Source organism: Mytilus galloprovincialis, chromosome 2 (genome assembly GCF_965363235.1).
Source record: "Mytilus galloprovincialis chromosome 2, xbMytGall1.hap1.1, whole genome shotgun sequence".
NCBI lineage: Eukaryota > Metazoa > Mollusca > Bivalvia > Mytilida > Mytilidae > Mytilus > Mytilus galloprovincialis.
This window is the reverse complement of record NC_134839.1, coordinates 44,015,675-44,041,025: the sequence shown is the minus strand read 5'-3', so window position 1 is coordinate 44,041,025 and position 25,351 is coordinate 44,015,675. Positions and strand designations below refer to the sequence as shown.

The window sequence follows — 25,351 nt, the reverse complement described above, 5'->3', positions numbered from 1 at the left end:
TGAACACAAGGTTTGAAACCACAAAGGGAAGGTTGGGATTGATTTTGGGGGTTATGGTCCCAACAGTTTCGGAATAAGGGGCCAAAATGGGACCTGAATAAGCATTTTTATAGTTTCTAGACAATAACTGGTGGAACAGGTTTTGGATCTCTCTGAAATTGTACCACAAGTTTCCATACAACAAAGGAATGGCTAGGATTGGCTTTGGGGGGTTATGACTCAAACCGTTTAGGAATTAGGGACTAAAAAGGGGGAAAAACAAGAGTTTCCTGGTTAATGCACAATTACTTTAGTATTGGTCATTGGATCTTTATGAAATAGATAATGGACAATCAACCATTATATAAGGGATAGCATTCGATTGATTCATGATATTTTACTGTATATAGAAGAGAACAATATTTTTGAATTACTTCTCTTTATTGATTTTGAGAAAGCTTTGATTCTGTATGTTGGGACTTTTGCTATATAAGTATTACAAACAATGATAGTGTATATCAAAGAGTAATAAATTTGTTTACTTGTGATCAATATCATTTGTTTGGGTATTTTTTGTTATTATTTAAAAGAGTAATTAATTATAACCTCCCTTTCAATGGTTTTGTTATAAAGAAATGTTGTATTGTCCCGAGGTGATTAGCTGTCAATTTATCTTTAGAAGTTACTATTAAGGTGGTACCTAACACTACAGGGAGATATATAACTCTGTAAAATCAGCTAAACATTTTAATCACATGGTATTGTTAAGGAAATATTAAACTTCTCAATGATCAAAATTAGTGTTTGTCAAATTGCTATATAACCAACCATTTCTTTTCTGAGAAAGTGATTGGTTCAATTTTTTTTGAAATTTTTATATTTTTTTCAGAGGGTCAAAGTAAATATTTTGTCAAAATTTTATGAAAATTAAACGAGCCAAATTAATTTTAGTCAAGGTGTTGGGTACCACCTTAAATGCTGTTGAAGGTAAACTATATTAATTTTAGCCATTTTGTATCCAGCTGCCCTAGGCAAAGCAATTTATTTTCACTACTTTGCATAATTTTTTTTTTTTAGCAGAATTTGGTTTTAACAATTGTTCTAGAAGAATTAATCAATATTCTTTTAAATACTTAGAAATTGAATGCTTTGAAAATTTATCGGGTTGTAAAAGCATTGACTGAAGTACATTCTATAAATGTGCACATGGTCAAGGATTTGACAACCCATTAAAAAATTACCCAAAGAAGCATTCAATACAGTGAATACTTACAATTGCATTTTTTGCTAGGATCATGAAAACATGATTTCTATCTAGTTTTTCCTTTATTTACCTGTGCACTTTACTATGGAAGCTTGTGTCATCTTAAATTTTGAAATGAAGGTTTATTCCAGAATGTTTTTAGCAAATCAAATAATATATTATAATGAAACACAAATGTAATGTTATTATTTATTGATGAAGTGGTAAAAAATTTATTTGTTTGAATTATCGCCATGTTAAAGGTTGTGCTGATTATTCATTTCTTTTAAGATGAGTCCAAACATTCTGGTTTGTTCATTTGAAGTTAAAGCATTAATAACTCTAGGGAGTTACAGAAATTTTTAAAATAAAGTTTCTTGCACAATTTGAACTATATTTCAAACAATATTTTTTTAACGTCAATAAATGGAAAATGGATATGATCTTAAACAGCTTATAGATACTTTGGTACGATTAATCTTGACAATTGCTACAGTATTGGTTTTTTAAGAGATCATCAGTGCTAATATTTATTTCATTTTGAATTTATCTTTTAATTTTGTATTAACATAAATACCAGTTCATTAAACAATGCCTAATGATTATTTTTTATCAGCAAAACAGATACTAAACCTTGGATACAGATTGACTTCCTCAAACCTAAACTTTTGTCTGGTGTAGTTACACAAGGTGATGGAAAATCTCAGAACTGGGTCAAAACATACCAGATCTACACAAGTATAGATGGCATCAATTTCATCCCATACAGTGACAGAACAGGGGACAAAACTGCTAAAACATTCAATGGTAACAAGGACAATGTCACCCCAGTAAGACATCTTTTCAACCGTAACATTACAGCTCAGTTCATTCGACTGTATCCCACAGAATCCTACACAGACACACCTGCACTCAGATGGAATGTGATTGGCTGTACTCCTGACACACCTAGACCAAAGGTTCCACCACAAGGTATACCTACACCAAAACCAGGAACTGGGTTACAAATAATTCCAACAGCTCATCCAGGCAGTGACCAACAAGGAAAACCAACTTTAGGACAAAATACTGGTACAGGTAGCACAGCCGTACCTTCTGGACAATTACAGTTCACACCAACACCTGCACCATGTAAGTGATTTAATATAAAATGTGCATATTTAGATATTATATTCAGGCCAAATGAATTTAGTTCACTTCACTGGTAACATTTTTGATTTTTTTCCTCTAACAATTACTGTATATTCAGAAATTATTGCGAGGTTTTGATTAATGTGAATTATGTGACTAGGCCAGTGTTGCAATAATTAGAACTTGCATTCGATGCATATGTCTGTATGCAGATTTTCTTGTTTTTGTTCATTCTTCAAAAATCGCAATAATATATGCACACAATACTTTCTGAATTTTCATATACAGTATATGAGTTGAGCAGTATAACTCATATAGATACAAGTAATTACATTCTTTAGTTTTCATTTTGTTTTGGTTAGTTTTAAAAAGAACCATTATCAATAAGGTGGATGAGACAGGCTCAAAGATATGAGGCATGTGCCTGGACTCACTATTTATTACTTTTGTGATCTTCAGTGTATGTGCAAAGGTAAGTTGGGTTTTTATTTTTTATAAAACGGCTATTTTTGAGGCCATATGATGGAATGGCAATGTAGTTTTCTTCATTTTCAGAAGACATTTTGTTTCTAGAAGATAACTTTTGTACAAGTGTAGGATTCACTATGAAATTGTACCACAATGTTCCATACTACAAAGGGAAGGTTTGGATTGCTTTTGGCTCTAACCGTAAAAGAATTTTTGGCCTTAAAGGGGCCATAGGCACCAAAAATCTGGTTTTCAGACAATAACTTAAGTATAAGTGTGTGAATTTCTATGAAATTGTACCACAAGGTTCCATACCACAAAAGAAAAATTGGATTGCATTTAGAGGTTATGGTCATTTTGCTTATGAATGAGAAGCCAAAAAGGGGTAAAAGCAAGCAATTTTTTATACAACTGCGAAAAAAATTTGCAACCGTATACTGCTATCATGGAGTCAATGTCAATAACTTAAGTTTCAGTGTATGGATCTCTATATAAACTTTTTCCAGTCTAGATTTAAGAAATTAAAAAAAAGAAAATCTTCAAATATTAATTTTTTGGGAGGGGGGTAAACAAAAATTTATGGGGGGGGTCAGATTTTTTCCTCAAGATTTTAGAAATTGTCAATTTTCCAAAGAAATATTGGGGGTCACAATTTATTTTGCTTATTCTTAGTACATAGTCTGAAAACAAATTTATTAATTATTGTGCAACAGCACATGTACAGTATATATTACACAACAGCAAAAAATCTTCAATTGAATATAAATTAAAATCATGTAACCAGTTTCAAGTTCTTTGACTACATTTATTCTGTGTTAGAAACCTATAATGTGTCAAATATTTAATTACAACCAAATTCAGACCTGTATCAAGCTTGAACATTGTGTCCGTGTTTGCCCTAACTGTTCAGGGTTGGACCTGTGTGGTTGTATCCAGCTGAGCTTGGCAAAGCAGCTTATTAAACTTTTTTTGAAAGGCTTATATCTGGTCCATTTCAATGGGGTTTAATTAATCTTGAAACATTGGGGTTCTTTGATGTGTTTAATCTTACCGTGTAAGGAGAATTTTGTTTATCAGCATTCTCATTCAAATATATCAATCCACTTCAATAATAATTTAAACATTACCCACCTATGCTTTAAAACTTCCTCCATATTGACAATTCTTTTCAAAGGGAAATAACTAAAACCACAATTTAATTATAATCTACTTGAAAACACAAAGCATTTATATCAACTTTTGCTACAACTTCAGTCAGAACAATTTTGACCACAAATTCACAAATCTAATTATATAACATCACAACCACTTACAATCATGCCACAATTTCATCCTTTATTATTATCTTATTCTGCAAAATGATTTTAAAAATCTTCATTTCATCATACTTTTAATATAGATATAATTTTATTCTGCATTTCATTCCCACTTCATCATTCATTCCTAAAATTGCTATATTATCAATATTAATTTCTAAATGCTAACAGTTTTACAATGTCAAGAAAAATGAATTTCCTCCCCTTTACCATCACCCAAAGTCACAATAGTTTAAAAACTTCAATCATTACCTGATGACAAATAAACCTCAGCTACCATACATGTCCATATCATCATCATCATCACAGTACCCCTCTTGTAGCAATATTTAAACACCAAAATATTATTAAGGGATTTAATTTTTGGCATCTCATTAGAAATTTCTAATGAACTTTTTATAATTTCTGCAATTTATTTATTTGCTGAGATGATAATTAGATACTAAATGCTTTAGAGCCAATTAAGATTTTTTTTCCCAATGCTTGATTCACTATGAAGTGTTTTTACGTATTGGTTCTTATTTCTGTATATGTTATGCATCTTATACATGTTATACAATTTTGAAATAATGTCAGTTATATGACTTCTTAATTTAACTGATAAATAGTAAATAATCTGCCAGTGTTCAAAAGACAGCATGAACAACTAGAAAAATCCTATATTCCCTAAGACATAATTAATTAGTTTATATATATTAGACTTATTTTGTTTATTTGAAACTCTTTTGTCAGTGTGTGAGATTCCTATGGGATTGTCTAACAAGTTTATAGTAACAGATTCTCAACTTACATCATCAAGTAAACTCAAAAACTTCACTGGTGCGGAACGTGGACGAATCTACACTGAGAAAGATGGTAGCTTTACTGGAGGTTGGGTGCCAAGGTTTGTCTTTTGATATATTTTTTCCACTAAAATGTAAATCTTTATTTTGTTGTCCTCTTTAGTAAGACAAAATGTCTGCAATCCAATATTACTTTTCATTCTCAATCTGACATGTGTTTAAGTTTATTGATTTTTTCAAATTTAAAAAAAAAAGAAAACTCTCAATGCATATAGCAATATGAATAAACATTGATGAAATTTCTACACATGTTCTTAGAGAAATCTTTTAAACTTGAAAAATCATTCCTGGACCAAATTGTAGCTCACAAGTAATGTACATTTTCACCATTTTCCCGCCATAATTTGGGGTTTAAGGCAAAATATTTTTTTTTCCTTATCGGTGACCTGCTTTGGTCCCAACAGTTTAGGAATTAGGGGCCAAAAAGGGCCCAAATAAGCATTTTTCTTGGTTTTCGCACAATAACTTTCGTATAAGTAAACAAGTATCTATGAAATTTTAACATAAGGTCTATGACAAAAAAAGGAAGGTTGGGATTGATTTTTGGAGTCTTAGTCCTAACAGTTTAGGAATAAGGGGCCAAAAACAGGTCCCAAATAAGCATTTTTCTTGGTTTTTGCACAATAACTTTAGTATAAGTTAATAGAAATCTATGAAATTTTAACACAAGGTTTATGACCACAAAAGGAAGGTTTGGGTTGATTTTGGGAGTTTTGGTCCCAACGAATTAGGGACCAAAAGGGTCCAAAATTAAACTTTGTTTAATTTCATCAAAAAATGAATTATTGGGGTTCTTTGATAAGCCAAATCTAAACATGTACTTAGATTTTTGATTATGGGCCCAGTTTTCAAGATGGTCCAAATCGGGGTCCAAAATTATTATATTAAGTATTGTGCAATAGCAAGAAATTTTCAATTGCACAGTATTGCGCAATAGCAAGAAATCTTCAATTGCACAGTATTGTGCAATAGCAAGAAATTTTCAATTGCACAGTATTGCACAATAGCAAGAAATCTTCAATTGCACAGTATTGTGCAACAGCAAGAAATCTTCAATTGCACAGTATTGCGCAATAGCAAGAATTATCTAATTGCACAATATTGTGCAATAGCAAGAAATTTCAATTGCACAGTTTTGCGCAATAGCAAGAAATATTCAATTGCACAGTATTGTCCTGTTTTCAAATTGGTCCATATTGAGGTCTAAAGGGTCTTAAATTGAACATTATTTGATTTCATCAAAAATTGAATTCTTGGGGTTCTATGATATGCAGAATCTAACCATGTATTTAGATTTTGGATATTGGACCATAATAGGTAAATTTCCAATTTCCAATTTTTAAGTTTTTAAGTTTAGGTTCTTAGACCACATTCATTCTGTTTCAGAAACCTATGTTGTGTCAACTATTTAATCACAATCTAAATTCAGAGCTGTATCAAGCTTAAATGTTGTGTCCATACTTGCCCCAACTGCTCAGGGTTCGACTTCTGCGGTCGTATAAAGCTGTGCCCTGCGGAGCCTCTTGGTTTATTTTTATTGTTCTCATGTAGCTCAATTTATCTTATGTGAGAAATATTTCTTCAGTGTGCATCAAATAATTTATTCTTATTTCCTAAAAATTATAAGGAAATAGTTGTTGGTATCTTTCAGTGACTCTCTGAGTATGATTCAACAATGATTTCATCAATCAAACATAAATTTGTCTTTGTCACAAGAATTCACTTAAAAATTATTTATGTACAGTGCAGTAACATTTTTATTATTTATTGTTGTAATAGTTGTTTTAAAAAGAGATTTCCATGCAGATTTATTTTGTATTCAAATTTATGTATGTATTAGATAAAAATGTCCTAATGGCAGAGCTCCTGATAAGAATTTGCTAATTAGGGTTTTTACTCCTCATTTTTAACCGGATTTTTGTGACAAAAATGTCGGTTATTGATTTGGGGATGTACGGCGAGTGGCCGGGCGGCGGGCAGCAATCAAATGTTGTCCATGCATTAACTCATGAACCGTTCAACCAAAGCTTATAAAATTTTGATATGTTGTTACTGACAACTAAATGAAGGTTAAGTTCAATAATTAACTTTTACCGTTCAGGAGTTATGGTTCTTGAAAGATTGAAAAATGGAGTTTCCAGTCGTGTCCGTGTATTTACACATGAACTTTTCTACCAAAGTTTCCCAAATTTTAATATGTTGTTACTGATGACAAAATGGAGGTCATGTTCAATAATGACGATTTTGACTTTTACCGTTCAGGAGTTATGGTTCTTGAAAGATTGAAAAATGGTGTTTCCAGTCGTGTCCGTGCATTTTCTCATGAACCATTCAACCAAAGCTTTTGAAATTTTTATATGTTGTTACTGATGACAAAATAGAGGTCAAGTTCAATAATGACGATTTTGACTTTTACCGTTCAGGAGTTATGGTTCTTGAAAGATCCTAAAATGGCGTTTCCATTCACTTCATTGCATTTACTCATGAACCATTCAATCTAAGCTTTTCAAATTTTAATATGTTGATACTGATGACAAAATGGAGGTCAAATTTGATATTGACGATTTTCACTTTCACCATTCATCAGTAATGGTTCTTGTGATATTGCCAGGACACAAATAAATGTTAATAAATCCGGTTTGCTGTCATTGTGACAGCCTCTTGTTATGTATTGAGTGGAATAGTTTTTTACTTTGTATCATCAGTTAAAGTTCACCCCTCAGGCACATATTGAATTGGGTTTTTCACTTCATTATTCCTGAATGTATTGGGTTTTTTTTATGCCCCACCTACGATAGTAGAGGGGCATTATGTTTTCTGGTCTGTGCGTCCGTTCGTCCGTCCGTTCGTCCGTCTGTCTGTCCGTCTGTTCGTTCGTCCGTCTGTCCCGCCTCAGGTTAAAGTTTTTGGTCAAGGTAGTTTTTGATGAAGCTGAAGTCCAATCAACTTGAAACTTAGTACATATGTTCCTTATGATATGATCTTTCTAATATAAAACAAATTAAACTTTTGACCCCTAATTCACGGTCCATTGAACATAGAAAATGAAAGTGCGAGTTGCAGGTTAAAGTTTTTGGTCAAGGTAGTTTTTGATGAAGTTGAAGTCCAATCAACTTTAAACTTAGTACAAATGTTCCCTATGATATGATCTTTTTAATTTTAATGCCTAATTATATTTTTTACCCATTTTCACTGTCAATTGAACATGGAAAATGATAGTGCGAGTGGGGCATCCGTGTACTTTGGACACATTCTTGTTTATCATGGTTTTAAAATTGAGACATTTACTCTGTTTGGGTAAAAATTGATTCATTGTCATGTGCATTACTATTTTAGTTCTGTAAATGTGTTAAATTTTTTTAGCATCGATTCATGGACAGTTTTATTTTACCCAAATTTAGTATCATAAACCAAAATATTTTCTATGTAAGAAGCAAAACTGAGTCACTATAAATATATGATTCTGATTATGATGATGGATGGTTGTTTAATGAGGGCCCCTCTTCAATATCCAGTGTCATTGCACACAGAATTGTCTCTTTCTCCACGAGTGAATCAATAACATCTGTGACATTTCTCTATTATTCGGAATATATGTCAGATTTGAGATATTTTAATAAACTTGAGTCTTTTGCATAAAAGGTGTTTTATCTACCTCTTCTATTCCGTGTTAAATGAACTGGTGCTGATTGTTTATCAGGATACAAAATTATTTAGCAAGGAACAAATTTAACAATTTATAGATTCAGACATTGAGTACCCCGTGCTGCCACCATTTGTAACTTCTCGACCTGACTTCACCTCGCTTACTATGGAGTTAATGTAAGAGAGTGGGAATACTTGAGTAGTTACCAGTGATTTTTGATTGGTCCTTTATTTTAAAAACAAAATAATATTTCTTTAAATTTAAAAAAACAGATTCAAAAATTACACAAAAGTTATTCTTTATTTAGGGTAAATAATGCACTTGACAGCTGCTAATAGGATTGGGAATGCATAGTTTCAATAAATAATTGGGTTATCCTTTGAATGAATTGTTTTTTTTTTAAAGCTAAGAAGGATAATTGAATAGGTTTTTTTTTTAAAGTACACAAATACACATCTTATTTGGATCTCAGTAATGGTTTAAGTAATGTATGATATTTTTTTTTTTAATGTATGATATTCTTGTCCAAAATATTAAAAAAGATACCAACAATTTTTTTTTAGTGAGAGCAACAAGAAACAATGGATTCAAGTCGACCTGTTGGCTCCTTATGAAATAACAGGTATAATTACTCAAGGTCAGTCTGAAAAACCTAACTGGGTTACAAAGTATGCAGTGTATTACAGTACAGATGGAGAAAACTTTATTCCTGTGCCTAAATCACCTGTAGATAAAGCTCCAATGGTTTTCACTGGAAACAAGGATCAGTTTACACCAATCCAGCATTTGTTTCCAAAAGTTGTTGCAAGATTTGTTAGGTAAGTTGTATTTTAAGTACCAGCTTCTGCAACCTTGACACAAGTTCCTAATATACTGTAAAACATGGTGTTTTAAGTCATAACATGCTTATTGGTACCTAACAAAACGTTTAACAGGTGTAAAAAAAAAAAATTTAAATATAGGGTTTGCTATTTTTTTCTATAAATGAATTTTATTATACATGTTATATACTTAATAGAAAAATAAAATAAAAAAATGGTGTCACCGTTCATTTAAGGTCACAATCAGCCTTCAAAAGAAGCATGCAATTTTTTTAAGGTACCTTTTAGCTCACCTGGCCCAAAGGGCCAATTGAGCTTTTCTCATCACTTGGCATCCAGCGACCTCGTCTGGGGTCGTCATTAACTTTTACAAAAATCTTCTCCTCTGAAACTACTCGGCCAAATTTAACCAAACTTGGCCACAATCATCATTGGGGTATCTTGTTTAAAAATTGTGTTTGGTGACCCGGCCAACCAACCAAGATGGCCGCCATGGCAAAAAATGGAACATAGGGGTAAAATGTAGATTTTGGCTTATAACTCTGAAACCAAAGCATTTAGAGCAAATCTTACCTGTAGTAAAATTGTTTATCAGGTCAAGATCTATCTGCCCTGAAATTTTTGCCGTTTTTGGTTATTATCTTGAATATTATTATAGATAAGGATAAACTGTAAACAGCAATAATGTTCAGCAAAGTAAGATCTACAAATAAGTCAACATGACCAAAATGGCCAGTTGACCCCTGAAGGAATTATTGCCCTTTATAGTCATTTTTTACCAATTTTTTCAGAAATTTTTGTTACCTGATACAAAAATCTTCTCCTCCGAAACTACTGGGTCAAATTTAACCAAACTTAGCCACAATCATTATAAGGGTATCTAATTATAATATGTGTGCGGTGACCCAGCCAACCAATCAAGATGGCCACCATGGCTAAAAATAGAACATAGGGGTAAAATGTAGATTTTGGCTTATAACTCTGAAACCAAAGCATTTAGAGCAAATCTGACATTGGTTAATTTGTTTATCAAGTCAAGATCTATCTGCTATGAAATTTTCAGATGAATTGGACAACTGTTTGTTGGGTTGCTGCCCCCTAATTGGTAATTTTTAAAGAAATTTTCGGTTTTTGGTTATTATCTTGAATTCTATTATATATAGAGACAAACTGTAAACATCAATAATGTTCAGCAAAGTAAGATCTAATAATAAGTCAACATGACCACAATGGTCAGTTGACCCCTTAAGGAGTTATTGCCCTTTATAGTCAATTTTTAACAATTTTCAAATTTTTACAAAATATTTTCCTCTGTATCTAAAGGGCCAAGTCTATATGGATAGAGAAAATTGTAAGTAGCAAGCATGTTCAGTAAAAGTAAGATCTACAAACACATCACCATCACCAAAACACATTGTGTCATGAATCCATCTGTGTCCTTTGTTTAATATGCACATAGACCAAGGTGAGCAACACAGGCTCTTTAGAGCCTCTAGTTGTAAATATTTGTGTTCTTCACTTAAACTACTGGGCCAAATAGATTAAAGTTAGCCACAATTTATATTAATTTATCCTAATTGAAAAATTAATAACATGCCATCCAACCAACATGGCTATCATGGCTAAAAATATAACATAGGGGTTTACTATATAGAAGTGTATGGGAATATTGTTATAAAACAATTCCAAATGGTCACAACTCGACCACTAACTTAAATATTGATGAGGGATCTTCAGTAATTATTGTAAGACTAACACGGGGATGACCAGATCACTACCTACTTTTAATTAAACTACTGGGCCAAATTAAACCAAAATTGATCTTAATCATTTTTGGGGTACCGTATCTAATACTATTTATTATGATTTTAACCTTATTTTACATGGTTTCCAAAACATCAGTAAATCCAGGTACAGACTCTTTAGAGCTTCTAGTTTTAACAATTCATATATATTCATAAAGCAAAATATATTTGTTTAGTATGGAGGGTAAAATGAGATTTGGAACCTGTTTGCAACAAAGATCACCCAATAAAATGCAATATGAGGTGAATTTCAAACGTTTCACTACTTTCAGTTTCCATTGAAATCTGTATCAACAACTTATTTCTCCATGAATATTAACTATTTCAGAGAGAAAAAATAAAAAAATAAAATATTTCAGATACTTTCTACAAACTTCAGTGCCAGAATCTGTCACTTTTTATTTTTTATTTGCTCGCATGAACAATATAAACTTTACCGACTGAAAACACTAAAACATTAAACACCTTGATTGCAGCCCTAAGTGAGATTTGGAAATCTAAACTTTTTTTGAAATCTCATTTAAAAGGTCACCACTCTGGAGCAGTCAGACCTATATATATTACAGAGACTGATATTCTCAATTCCACACTTTGTATTTATTACATACTCCTAAATTGTCATAGATAAATCATTCAGAATAATGGTTAAAAGACAACAGAAACAGGGAGAATACATATATACACAGATGAGCATTACTAGTTCTTGTTCATGGGAAGACAGTCAGATCATAAACTTTTGTTAACCTTTTCAATGTTTTCTGTTTGTAGAGTATATCCATTAGAATGGCATAATTTAATAGGCTTAAGATTTAACCTTCTTGGGTGTCAATCACCTTCACCTAAGCCAAATATAAGAACAACACAAGGACCTGATACAATGAGTACAGAGACACCCAATCCTCTGTCCTGTATGTACTGGACACCATGGGTAAACACTGGTACACCTGATAAAGTAGGAGAATATGAAACTATCTACAACTTGAACCAGCTGGTACATTCCTGTGACAAGAAAAACATGGGCGCTATAGAATGTCGAGATATGGCTACTAAAATGTCACATGATAAGATTGGAGAGACAGGTGTCCAGTGTGATTTAAGTACTGTTGGAGGACTGCTGTGTAAAAACGATGCCCAGGATGACCACCAGTGTAATGATTATGAAATAAGAGTTTTCTGTGATGAGTGCCCAACTGGTAAGGAGACATATTGTTTACTATATAAAAATTATATAATTACTAAAAAATTCGAAGATCAGTTAAAGTACAAACATTATCCAAATATCTTTCATCTTGTAACAGTTTTAAAGCATTTGACCTTTCTTTTCTTTACACAATTAAGTTTTCTCCATTTCAAACTAAAATACAAATTTTAAGAATTGGTCCTGCAGTGTTTCATAAAAAAGAATGGCCAAGGTAGATATGAGTATCTGTGTAAGGGAGGGATACATTGTACTTTGTAAAACTGACTCTGATTCAAACTTAAAATTCCCTGAAACTAACATTACCAAGATGCTTGATTTCTTGATGACAACATATCTGTTACATTTGGAAGACATGATCCTCACCAAACTCTGCAATCTAATGGGAACCAGCTGTGTCTCTCTTCTTGCTGACTTTTTCATTTATTGCTATGATGCTGACTTAACCTAGATAATTGAAAATTTAGGTGTTATCTTGAACACATCTATCTTATCAAACTCAAAATAAAGAATGCAACAGATACAGTTAAGTCTGCCTCCCCATTTCTTGACTTACATCTTGAAATTGACAATTAAGGTCGATTAAGAATAAAGATTTACAACAAAAGAGATATTCATGAGCATCATTCCCTATCCTGATTTCCTTGATAGAGGGTTGTTGCTGACAAGGAAGCTATTTAAAACCAAGAGTTCCAAGTGGTTAAGTTGAATCATCCACTCAAAGATTTGGTTGACACTACCTGACCACAAGTTGATTGACCTTTATGGTATATCTGTTTTACGTACAGATCATGAAGGATATATTTAGAAAAAAGAGATGTAGTATGGTTGCCATGAGACAACTCTCCACAAGAGACCAAATAACACAGAAATTAACAACTATTGGTCACCACCTTCAGCAATGAGCAAAGACCATACAACATTGTCAGCTTTAAAAGGCACTGAAATTAAAAATGTAAAACAATTCAAACAAGGTTTGTGTTTCTCAGTTTTCTTTAGTGTTGTTTATCAGTTTGGTTCTACTTGAGTTTGAATGTCCCTTTCATTTCTATGTTTTATACTGCACCTTGAAGTTATATCAACCTTGACATTATATTTTATAGTAAATTATCCTTGAGTAATTTTATAATAACAAAATGAATAAATTATTGAGTGAAATGCCTTTTTAGCTCACCTGGCCCACAGGGCCAAGTGAGTTTTTCTCATCCGTAAACTTTTACAAAAATCTTCTCCTCTGAAACTACTGGGCCAACTTTGACCAAACTTGGCCACAATCATCATTGGAGTATCTAGTTGAAAAAATGTGTTCGATGACCCGGCCAACCAACAAAGATGGCTGCTATGGCTAAAAATAGAACATGGTAAAATGTAGATTTTGGCTTATATCTCTGAAACCAAAGCATTTAGAGCAAATCTGAAAAGAGGTGAATTTGTTTATCAAGTCAAGATCTATCTACCCTGAAATTTTCTGTTGAATCGAACAACCTGTTGTTGGGTTGCTGTCCCTTAATTGGTAATTTTAAGGAAATTTTGCCGTTTTTGGTTATTATCCTGAATATTTTTATAGATAGTGATAAACTGTAAACAGCAATAATGTTCAGCAAAGTAAGATCTACAAATAAGTCATCATGACCAAAATTGTCATATTGCCCTTTATAGTCATTTTTTACCAATTTATCATTAATTTTTGTTATCTTTTACTATAATCTTCTCCTCTGTAACAATTGGGCCACATTTAACTAAACATGGCCAGTCATCATCTGGTTTTAATGTAAACTTAACTACAGAAAGATATAACAGTGCATAGTGGGCATCTGTGTACTTGGGACACATTCTTGTTGGTTATTATCTTGAATACTATTATAGATATAGATAAACTGTAAACAGCAGTAATGTTTAGCAAAGTAAGATCTACAAATAAGTTAGAATGACCAAAATGGTCAGTTGACCCCTTAAGGAGTTATTGCCCTTTAATAATTTTCATTTTTACAAAATATTTCCCTCTGTAACGAAAGGGCCAAGTTTAATATGGATAGAAAAAATTGTAAGTAGCAAGAATGTTCAGTAAAGTAAGATCTAAAACACATCACCATCACCAAAACACAATTTTGTCATGAATCCATCTGTGTCCTTTGTTTAATAAGCACATAGACCAAGTTGAGCGACACAGGCTCTTAAGAGCCTCTAGTTAATAGAACTTTTTATACGACCGCAAAAATTGAAAATATATTTGTATATTGGTATCACGTTGGCGTCGTCATCTGCGTTGTCGTCGTCGTAGTCCGAAGACTTTTAGTTTTTGCACTATAACTTTAGTTTAAGTAAATAGAAATCTATGAAATTTAAACACAAGGTTTATGACCACAAAAGGAAGGTTGGGATTGATTTTGGAAGTTTTGGTCCCAACAGTTTAGGAATTAGGGGCCAAAAAGGGCCCAAATAAGCGTTATTCTTGGTTTTCGCACTATAACTTTAGTATAAGTAAATAGAAATCAATGAAATTTATACACAAGGTTTATGACCACAAAAGGAAGGTTGGGATTGATTTTGGGAGTTGAGGTCTGAACAGTTTAGGAATTGGGGGCCAAAAAGGGACCCAAGTAAGCATTATTCTTGGTTTTCGCACTATAACTTTAGTATAAGTAAATAGAAATCAATGAAATTTAAACACAAGGTTTATTAACACAAAAGGAAGGTTTGGATTAATTTAGAGATCCCAACAGTTTAGGAATTAGGGGCCAACAAGGGGCCCAAATAAACATTTTTCCTGGTTTTCACACAATAACTTTAGTATAAGTAAATAGAAATCAATGAAATTTATACACAAGGTTTATGACCACAAAAGGAAGGTTGGGGATTGATTTTGGGAGTTGAGGTCTGAACAGTTTAGGAATTAGGGGCCAAAAAGGGACCCAAGTAAGCATTATTCTTGGTTTTGGCACCATAACTTTAGTATAAGTAAATAGAAATCTATGAAATTTAAACACAAGGTTTATGACCACTAAAGGAAGGTTGGGTTTGAGTTGGGGAGTTTTGGTCCCAACAGTTTAGGAATAAGGGGCCCAAAGGGTCCAAAATTAAACTTTGTTCGATTTCATCAAAAATTGAATAATTGGGGTTTTTTGATATGCCGAATCTAACTGTGTATGCATACCTGTCAACTGACCCGTATTCTGCGGGTGTGACCCGAGATTTTCACAATTCTGAGGGATCACCCGGGACACCCGCCGGGTCATTGAAATAACCCGGGCATTCCGAAAATGACCCGATTTCACCCGTATTTCTTAGCCTTGAGATTGATTTCACAAGTAATATTCCTTTGAAATACCGGCAAATTCGTAATTAGCATCTAGCTATGTAAACTGTCAAATTAAGTGGCCCATTAATTGCATGGCTTCACTTGACAGCTTTGGTGTCAAACACACTATTAATTAACACCAATTGCCTTAGCTTTAGGTCGTAAATAAATTGCCCTGTTGTTTTACAAACATAGTTCAACTAAGAGTTACTTCCCCTTATTTGTCACCATTCAAAATTATTCCTTATATTTACGTTTTATGGGTGAAAAAGATTAAATCATAAAAATATAAAATTCAAATACATATTGAAAAATAACTTTTCATTATTTTTATACCTTTATACAATTTTTTTTTAAAAAGTTGAAAATTATTTTTTACATTCATACTTTCTTTAACTGTATTACTATATTTTATCATAGTCTAATTTCCTTCTCAATTTGATGATGGAATGTTTTAAGGATACATTGCCAGTAATCTCAAACATTTTAAAATTACGTTTGAAAACTAAATTCTAATATTTAATGATCACAAAAAGTAAAGAACATAAGACTGTTACACAAATTTATAAAAATCTTAAAAAGTGCAATGAAATAATAATAAATAAGATTTAAAATGACTTAACCAAGTTAACATGCATTGATTTTTTGGTATCTTTGATATACATTATAAGAAAATGTACCAGAAATATTAAAATTCAACTCGAAAAAGTTTGTACGCGTTATGACCTGAGATTTGATTCTTCAATGCAAGTCATGACCTGCATTTTCATTGTCACAGGTTGACAGGTATGTGTATGTAGATTCTTAATTTTTGGTCCCGTTTTCAAATTGGTCTACATTAAGGTCCAAATGGTCCAAAATTAAACTTAGTTTGATTTTAACAAAAATTGAAACCTTGGGGTTCTTTGATATGCTGAATCTAAAAATGTTCTTAGATTTTTGATTATTGGCCCAGTTTTCAAGTTGGTCCAAATCGGGGTCCAAAACTAAACTTTGTTTTGATTTCATAAAAAATTGAATAATTGGGGTTCTTTGATATGCCAAATCTTACTGTGAATGTAGATTCTTAATTTTTGGTCCCGTTTTCAAATTGGTCTACATTAAAGTCTAAAGGGTCCAAAATTAAACTAAGTTTGATTTTAACAAAAATTGAATTCTTGGGCTTCTTTGATATGCTGAATCTAAACATGTACTTAGATTTGATTATGGGCCCAGTTTTCAAGTTGGTCCAAATAAGGATCCAAAATTATTATATTAAGTATTTTGCAATAGCAAGAAATTTTCATTTATACAAAATTCTCAGAAATGATCCTGAATATGTTTAATTGTCATTTGTTCCATGTTTGCATTGTGTTCTGATTCTTTGTAAATATTTTTTAGGGTAAATTTATTTCTGTTTGATGTGATGCTGTTCTAATCTTATTTTAATTGTCTTTTGTTTATACTGTATCTTTTCTGTGGTAATCTGTTATGTAATAGGGAAATGTGTGTTAACACCTGAGCAAACATCCAACCTCATATCTTCTTGCAAATTCTTTGACCTGACAATTAAACCATCCTGATCTAACTTTCGGCCCTATATTTTAATTTTGCTAATAAATGTGTCAGTGAACAAAATCCTCAAAGTCACACATAATGAGTTCATATTAATTTCATAGTAATTTAAATAATTTAATTACCCCTGATTTCTTTCAGAACACACTGTTTGAACTCATGATATGTAAAATTAAGGATTTAGTGCTCACATTATTATCAACCTAATTTTTCCTGCTATCACCTATCTTGTAAATAAACTCCTGGGAAATACTGTGTAGCAATGCCATTGGTATCCATGTTTGAGTTAAACATAAATCATAATTTAATTGCAACTTTTATTTTATATATATACATCACAATTATAATTTGGCCCTTGGGGAAACTACTCAGCTAAAAAATTTAATTTTTTGCTCCATGCCTAAACCAAGAGCCTAGCTATGTGCGTACTGAAAAGTAGCAAAGTATAGACCCCTGGCTTGACATCACACCAATCCAATTGGAACGATGGTTCAAAATAAATGCATGAGGCTATCAGGAAGCCTATGAGGCTATCATTCCTAGAGGCTATCATGCCTATGAGGCTATGAGGAAGCCTATAATGAGACAATGAGGAAGCCTGTAAGGAGGCTATGAGGAAGCCTAGTAGTGTTGATGTTGAATTGGTGTTGGAATGAATTTGTATGAAATTTGACAGTTTATCCCCAGAAATTCTTGGGGGATGAGTGAAATTTTTGAAACAACCAGTGATAAAATTTCATAAATGGCCATAACACAGATGGTAACAGCTGAGTGTCCCCAAGGATTTGTGAGGTTAGGGAGGGGGTACCTTCAATAAAGCCATGAAATAAAAAAAATAATAAAAAAATAATAAAAATAATAAATGTTATCACATAATAATACACAATATCAAAATCAATTGTCAAACAAAAACAATATCATCTAGAATCTCTGTAAAAAACATGCGTATGGAATATTTGAAAATGAGCATGCCCTTAAATTCTACCTAACCTACTTTGAGCTGTTTTAATAGATGCTGGCGTTACCCTAATGTATCTGATGTAACTATCTGAAGTCCAGCGCCCTAATGTTTTTATCAAGTGATCTTCTATTTTTGCCTTACCAGCACTTGTAGCTGCCCCAATTCCAAAACTATGACCATTATAATGACTTGAGTTGAAACCACATATATCCAGTACTTTTTTGATACAAGTGATGAAATATTGTCTCTCCAAAGGTTTCTTATCAATGGTTATGAAAAGTGGATCAGTTTGATTAGTAGGAGATAATTCTTTCCTTATTTGTATATATTCTAACAAAATTGTGTAAGGGCAGATAAGCTGACCTAATTTATGTAGCTGTATATTTATGCCTTTTCTAAAAGGATCTGTTTTTGATTGTTTTAATTTCAAAACTACTAAGTCTGAGTGAAATACAACATCTTCAATACATAAATTAATATGTGGATCAAACTGTGAGGCCTTTGACACTGTAAACTTGCCACATCTCAAAAATCCATAAAATGCGACAATGCATGCAGTTCTTATCATTAAATCAGTAAACTTGGAACAAAAACCTTTTCTCAAACAATTTACAATTTTTTCCAAAATTTCGAAAGTTATTGGTAATCTTATGTGATTTTTTGTTTTTTGCAGTCTTTTTACAGAATTTAAAACATAATCAAGTCTGATTAAAGGTGTATTATGAGCAGATTGTAAGGGATCATTTTGATTACCCTGTACATATTTATACCTAATTCCACATGAATATAATTTAATGGTAGAGTATTGTAAACTCAGAATTTTAAAGCAGTGGGCTATGAAATAAATTAAAATATCCTCAGAAATAGGAGGTAAATTAGAAAATTGAAAACCATTCAATAACATAAAAGTCTCAAATTTTCTGAACCCAGTATCATAAACAGTTCTTGTAGTATTAGCAATAGCACTGTTCCAAAGTTCATTCACTGCTTGATTTAGGACCACATTACATCTGAGCTGCTTGGGCACTTCATTGGATGTTGTGCTGCACTGGGAGCTACTTTGCGGAATCTGTCTATCTGTAAACGAGATAGAGCATCACTTATATCATTCTGATATCCTGGAACATGTTTGGCACTAAAATGAAAGTTGTATTTACAAGCACACCATGTAAGTTTCCTCATTAATTTCATTATTTGTAAACACTTTGAACGGCCCTTTTTTACTATAGCCACTGTAGCTTCATTGTCAAACCAGAAAAGAATGCGTTTTGTTGTCCACTGTGAGCCCCACAGTATTGCGGATACTACAATGGGGTATAATTCAAGAAAAGCCATTGAAAATGTTTTGTCAGGATAAGCAATGTTTGATGGCCATGATGAATAAAACCATTCTCCCTTGAAATATCCACCAAATCCTTTTGTTGATGAGGCATCAGTAAAAAGTTCAATATCATAACTTGAGTAAAATTGTCTACTGTAAAACATGTTCACACCATTCCAGCTTCTCAGAAAAAGTAACCAAAATTCTAGGTCAACACGGCATTCCTTATCTAATTTAACATAATGATGCAAATCATTGACAGTAGTGGACAGCCCTATGAGGTATGAAACAAAGGATCTACCAGGTAAAATGACACGTGAAGCAAAGTTTAAGTGACCCAAAAGCTGCAACAATTCCCTTTTTGTACAAGATTTTTTCCTGCATAATTTTTTGATGAATTCACAAATGCGATCAACTTTATTAAGAGGTAGTCGAGCTTCCATTTTTTCAGAATCTAGAATAATACCCAAATATTCTAAACATTTTACAGGACCTATTGTCTTATGTTTTGCTATAGGAATGTTCAGTTTTTTGAAAATCATCATCATTATAGCCATAGTCCTCTCACCATCAGCATCTGGTGGATCTATGGTTAGGAAATCATCCAATAAATGCAAAATGCTATTAACTTTGTAATTGTTTTCTGCAATATGACACAAAGCTTGGGATAAATGGTCAAAAATTTTGGGGCTTGAACGACATCCAAAAGTTAAACGGACATAAAAATAATACATTTTTTCCCATTTTATGCAGAAAAGAGGCCACTGACTTGGTACAATTGGACAATTTTTGAAACGCGTCGGATATGTCGAACTTGCAAAGCCAGGAATTTCTTCCAAATTTCAAAATAACATCAATGGCGTCATCTATTCTAACATAAGACATTGAGCAATCCTGTTTGTCAATAAGATCATTAATACTTAGATGTTTATCATCATTATGTGGTGAAGATAAGTCCAATATTAAACGCTTTTTACCAGAATATTTCCCTTCTGCAATACCAATTGGGCTTACCCTATAATTTTGAAAAGGGGGATCTGTCACCAAGGTCCACTCGAGAGCACTGTTAGATAAGGGGGAGCTAACTCGTTTGTGCTGGAACCAAGGGACAGGGGGTCAGTCTATCGCTAGACTTAATGTTCTGATAGGCATAGCTAAATGCAAGGAAGGTTTTCATAATTTAATTAACGATAACGATTTAAATGAATGATAACAAATCAATCAATAAACAATGCCAAATAATAATAATCTAATTAAAGTACAAAGTATCAATTCGAAATAACAAATCCAAAGTAAAACTAGTTCTCCTTAAAATGTAAAATATAAAATAAATGCCAAAATTACTAAATCATAAAATGTACTTAATCTCAATTTCAGAATGTAAAAGTCTCAAAATAAAAGTTTCTCAAAAGTATAATTTTCTAAAGTTAAATTATGAGTCAGAGATAAATTTTGTCTCACACTACACAGTCAACTGGTAGACTGGTAGACAGTCTTATAGGTCCAGTATAATGACATGAGTAGTGTGAGGTTACGCTTCCGAAACACTGACTGTTATCTTAAAAATTATCAAAAATAAAAGGTGAGTCAAAAATACATTTTTGTCTAAACACTACAAAGTCAACTGGGAGACTGATCGACAGTCCTACAGACCCAGTACAATAGACTTTAGTAGTGAAAGGTTAGGTTTCCGAAAGGTGACTGCTTTTCCAAAATTTCACAATGATATTTATACTAAAACACAAAATAACTCGACATGACACAAGATGTTAATATTACTCTCATTAGTAAAAAGAGACTTTAATTAACAAAGCCTAATCCTAGTGACATATCCTAATTACAATTAATATTTCAAAATAAAGTGCTTTGAGCAAACTGTGACATTTCGAGTACTAATGCCACATCATAGGTAAAATCAATTAAACAAATTAATTACAATTCTTACAAAATACAAACATAAAATTTTCTTTCTTAAAATAAAACATAATTATAATCCAAAATAACACTAACACAAATTTAAGCCAAATAACACACCATGACATATCCTTAAAAGGCCCATACAAGAAACCTTTAAAAACTTCTTTCTCTATCAAATCAGAAACCACATCTGGTTGTGTCCTAGCAGATAAACTATTCCTACATTCTTTTGTAGGTAAATCTGTTGTAGATACCATAGTATCAAATCCTTTCTCTAAGCCATTGCATAAATAGTTAACAAATTTTTTGTCAGGATGAGAAATTAATTCTTTTGCAAGTATAATAACATTAATTGGAGTAGTAGCCAGATATGGGAAATCATGTAGTCATTGACCTTGCTTATTTGTTGTTATTTTCTCAAACTTTTGTGAAGAGTTTACTGTATGTGGCTTAGATTGTACTTCAGTCCTACCTTGAGAGGGGAAAACTTTTTGACAAGATAATAGGGTATGACCAGCGACTTTACATCTGCTACAGATATGTGAAAAATGACAAAAACTCCTGGTACAACCCCTACTGGTATTAAAATTATTGCACACCTCCCGCCCAGAATGATAAATTTTCTTTCTACCTAACTTATCAGTAGTGTCTACCTGCCTTGATACTTTATCTGGGTAGTCTTGATATGTCATGGAGGTTTGCATAGGACAAAAAGCAGTAGTGTGATCAACCAAATTACAAATTTTGCAAACATCTACATTCCCACCAGCAACTATTAATGAAAGAAGATCTCTATCTCTTTTGCTCCAGTCAACCTTGATCCTTCTCTCCCTTAAAAGAGCTGCTGATTTTGCAGAAAACAATTTATGGTAATCATAAAATCTGTCACCATAAAAATTACTAATATCTATAATCTCATCTTCATAAGCATCTAGCTCTGCTCTACGGTCAGGGTAAACTGATGACATGACCCTCTTAAACTTGCCAAATGCCTTAATGAATTCTTGAATTGTGAGTTTTCTATTAAGACGGGGATCTGGCTTCCCAGAAATATTTAACTCTAACCCATTAGCTGCAACAGAGTGAATTTGGGGAGTTTCATAGTTTGGGATAAGCAGAGATGCCAAATTAACATCCTTACCGTCAATGATTTGCTTTTGAATAGAAGGAGATATAATGTCCACATTAGAATATTCATCCGAACGCACTCCACATGAAACATTTCCAACTTGTGGTCCTGAGATGAAAGATGCATGCTCTTGTGTATTTCCATGTAAAACAGTATTATTTCCTCTGTTAGAAATTTCACTCCTATTCCCAATCCCTGCATGGTTGTACCACTGTTGAAGGTTGAATTCGCGATCTCTACCTGTGTCATGAGTACAATTGTCTCTGTAAATTAGCTGTTTAAAGGTCTCTTGAAGTCCTTCAAAACACTGAGCTATGTTCCTGTCTGTTCCACCATTTGAAACACTGCTTCTGTGTTGATGCACTGATTCTGCTAAGGTAATTGGAAGAGTGCTCTCTGGTGAGGAATCTGTGTTAATCTCATCACTAACGGTGTCTGTCTGTTGTGTCTCTAAAGATGTTACTCCATCAAAACAATTCTCTAAATAAAGTTGTTTTAACACTTGTTTTGACATACCAGAAGGAGTTCTTATTCCCTTTTTGTTAAGTTCTTCTTTTAGTTTGTTTATTGTCCAATTAGAAGGGTTATTAGAATCCCATTGGGTCTCATACGGAGAACTCCTAGTTTTCCTTCGAACACCTTTTCCTCTGCCAGACATTTTGTTGTCAGTTAATCCAAAATAATGTTTATTGTTTCAGGTTATATAGTTTGAATTATATTTAGTTGTTTAAAAACTGTCATATAGCTTTTGTTAAGTAATCCAAACACTGAAAGTTCAAGTTTTTAGCTAAAACACTATTAGCACTATTAGCCAAGATTATTCTATAACTGCTTAATCTGCATTTAGATAAATGAATACTCAAGGCAGCATACACAGGTTTTTAATACACAACTTCTTAATGGGATACTCCTAAGTGGGAGGAGTTAAAACTGCACCCAGATTAATGTATCAAGAAACAAAGGACAAAGGAAGCCAAATGCCACAAGTGGTCACTAATTAACAAGACATGTATATTTGTATTGGAACTGATGAAATTAGACCTCCTGCTAAGAACATGTGATAAACTTCATATCTAACTGATTGACATATGATAATAAATCTGTTTCATCTCAACAGCAAAGAAAATACACATCCTGGGAAAATCCTAAAATAATGACTACTGAGTAATTAAAATCAAATTATGTATAAACATAACTTATATAACATATAAGTACCTAATTACACAGTATTCGGCAATAGCAAGAAATCTTCAATTGCACAGTAATGTGCAATAACAAGAAATTTTCAATTGCACAGTATTGCGCAATAGCAGAAATCTTCAATTGCACAGTATTGTGCAATAGCAAGTATTTTCAATTGCACAGTATTGCGCAATAGCAAGAAATATCTAGTTGCACAATATTGCGCAATAGCAAGCAATTTTCAATTGGAGTTATCTTTCTTTGTCCATAATAGTTGTTGAATCAACTTAAATCATTGTTTTATACAATATACAATGTATATGCACTTTTACTACCAACTGATAAATTAAAACAATCTTTACCATTCAGTGATAACAAGCACTTTTTTTACATTTTAATATTTTATGATGTATTTAAATGAGTAGTTATTGTTGCCAACTCCATTAGAAATTTGAATGGGATCAGTTTTAGAATAAGGGAAAAGGGGATGTGAAAAAAAAATTGGGGGGGGGGAGGGTGTTCAATTTTTCTCATTTCAGATTTCATAAATAAAAAGAAAATTTCTTCAAACATTTTTTTGAGAGGATTAATATTCAATAGCATAGTGAATTGCTCAAAGGCAAAACACAAATTTTATGTTTATTAGACCACATTCATTCTGTGTCAGAAACCTATGCTGTGTCAACTATTTAATCACAATCCAAATTTAGAGCTGAATCCAGCTTGAATGTTGTGTCCATACTTGCCCCAACCGTTCAGGGTTCAACCTCTGCGGTCGTATAGAGCTGCGCCCTGCGGAACATCTGGTTATAGTTAATATTGAGTCTTAATTTTCTTCAAAGATATTACTTAGTATTACTTGTAGTTATTTGAGGAGTGGTAGATGCTAATTATACACAAAAACATTAACCAAGCCTTACAATTGCAATAAAATATTTAAAAAAAAATCCTTATAGGTACTTAGATAAATTTTACCATATGCCTGATTGATTGTTGGTTGCTTAACGTCCATAATGCCCCTGCTGTAGCGAAGTGGGAAAATAAGTTTTACCCTTGTCTGTCTGTACATCCGTTTGTACATTTAATCGTGTCAAAAAATGTGACAAAATTGAGGTTCTTAGATTTAGTTTGCATCAACCGAATGTTATGAAACTTATACACAATGCTTATTACCACAAAACACAGATCAAGTTTGAATTTATGTGGCGTCTCTTATAGAGATTAGTAATGCCCTTTACCATCAGGCGTCAAGTGGTCATTTTCAACTACCGTTAGGGTCAAATTGATTAGAATTTTACCATGATTCGTCAAAATTTCCATTGTAATTCGTCAGAGGTCTCAAATAATTATTGTTACCGTTATTTTTGGAAAAAAATAAAAGTGATTCGTCAAAATCATTCCATTTTTTTAACGTCTAAAAGAAAGTGCATATTTTAGCGTCATGCACCAAAAATTACCGTTAACGTCATTTGGCAAGAATTTTTACCGTAATTCGTCATGAAGGTACTCCTTTTACCACTCTCCTTTTACTGTTCTAAGG

The 25,351-nt window shown here is 32.6% G+C and overlaps 1 protein-coding gene across 3 annotated transcripts in view; it reads left to right on the top strand.

Moving 5' to 3' along the window:
- Positions 1-25,351, top strand: part of LOC143063644 (uncharacterized) — a 227,862-nt gene that overhangs the window by 92,248 nt on the left and 110,263 nt on the right. For all 3 annotated transcript variants that reach the window (XM_076235897.1, XM_076235896.1, XM_076235895.1), the window contains 4 exons: positions 1,839-2,353; positions 4,870-5,020; positions 9,189-9,443; positions 12,020-12,444. In XM_076235897.1, coding sequence (XP_076092012.1) covers positions 1,839-2,353; positions 4,870-5,020; positions 9,189-9,443; positions 12,020-12,444 — 1,346 coding nt within the window. The remainder of the gene's footprint in view (positions 1-1,838; positions 2,354-4,869; positions 5,021-9,188; positions 9,444-12,019; positions 12,445-25,351) is intronic.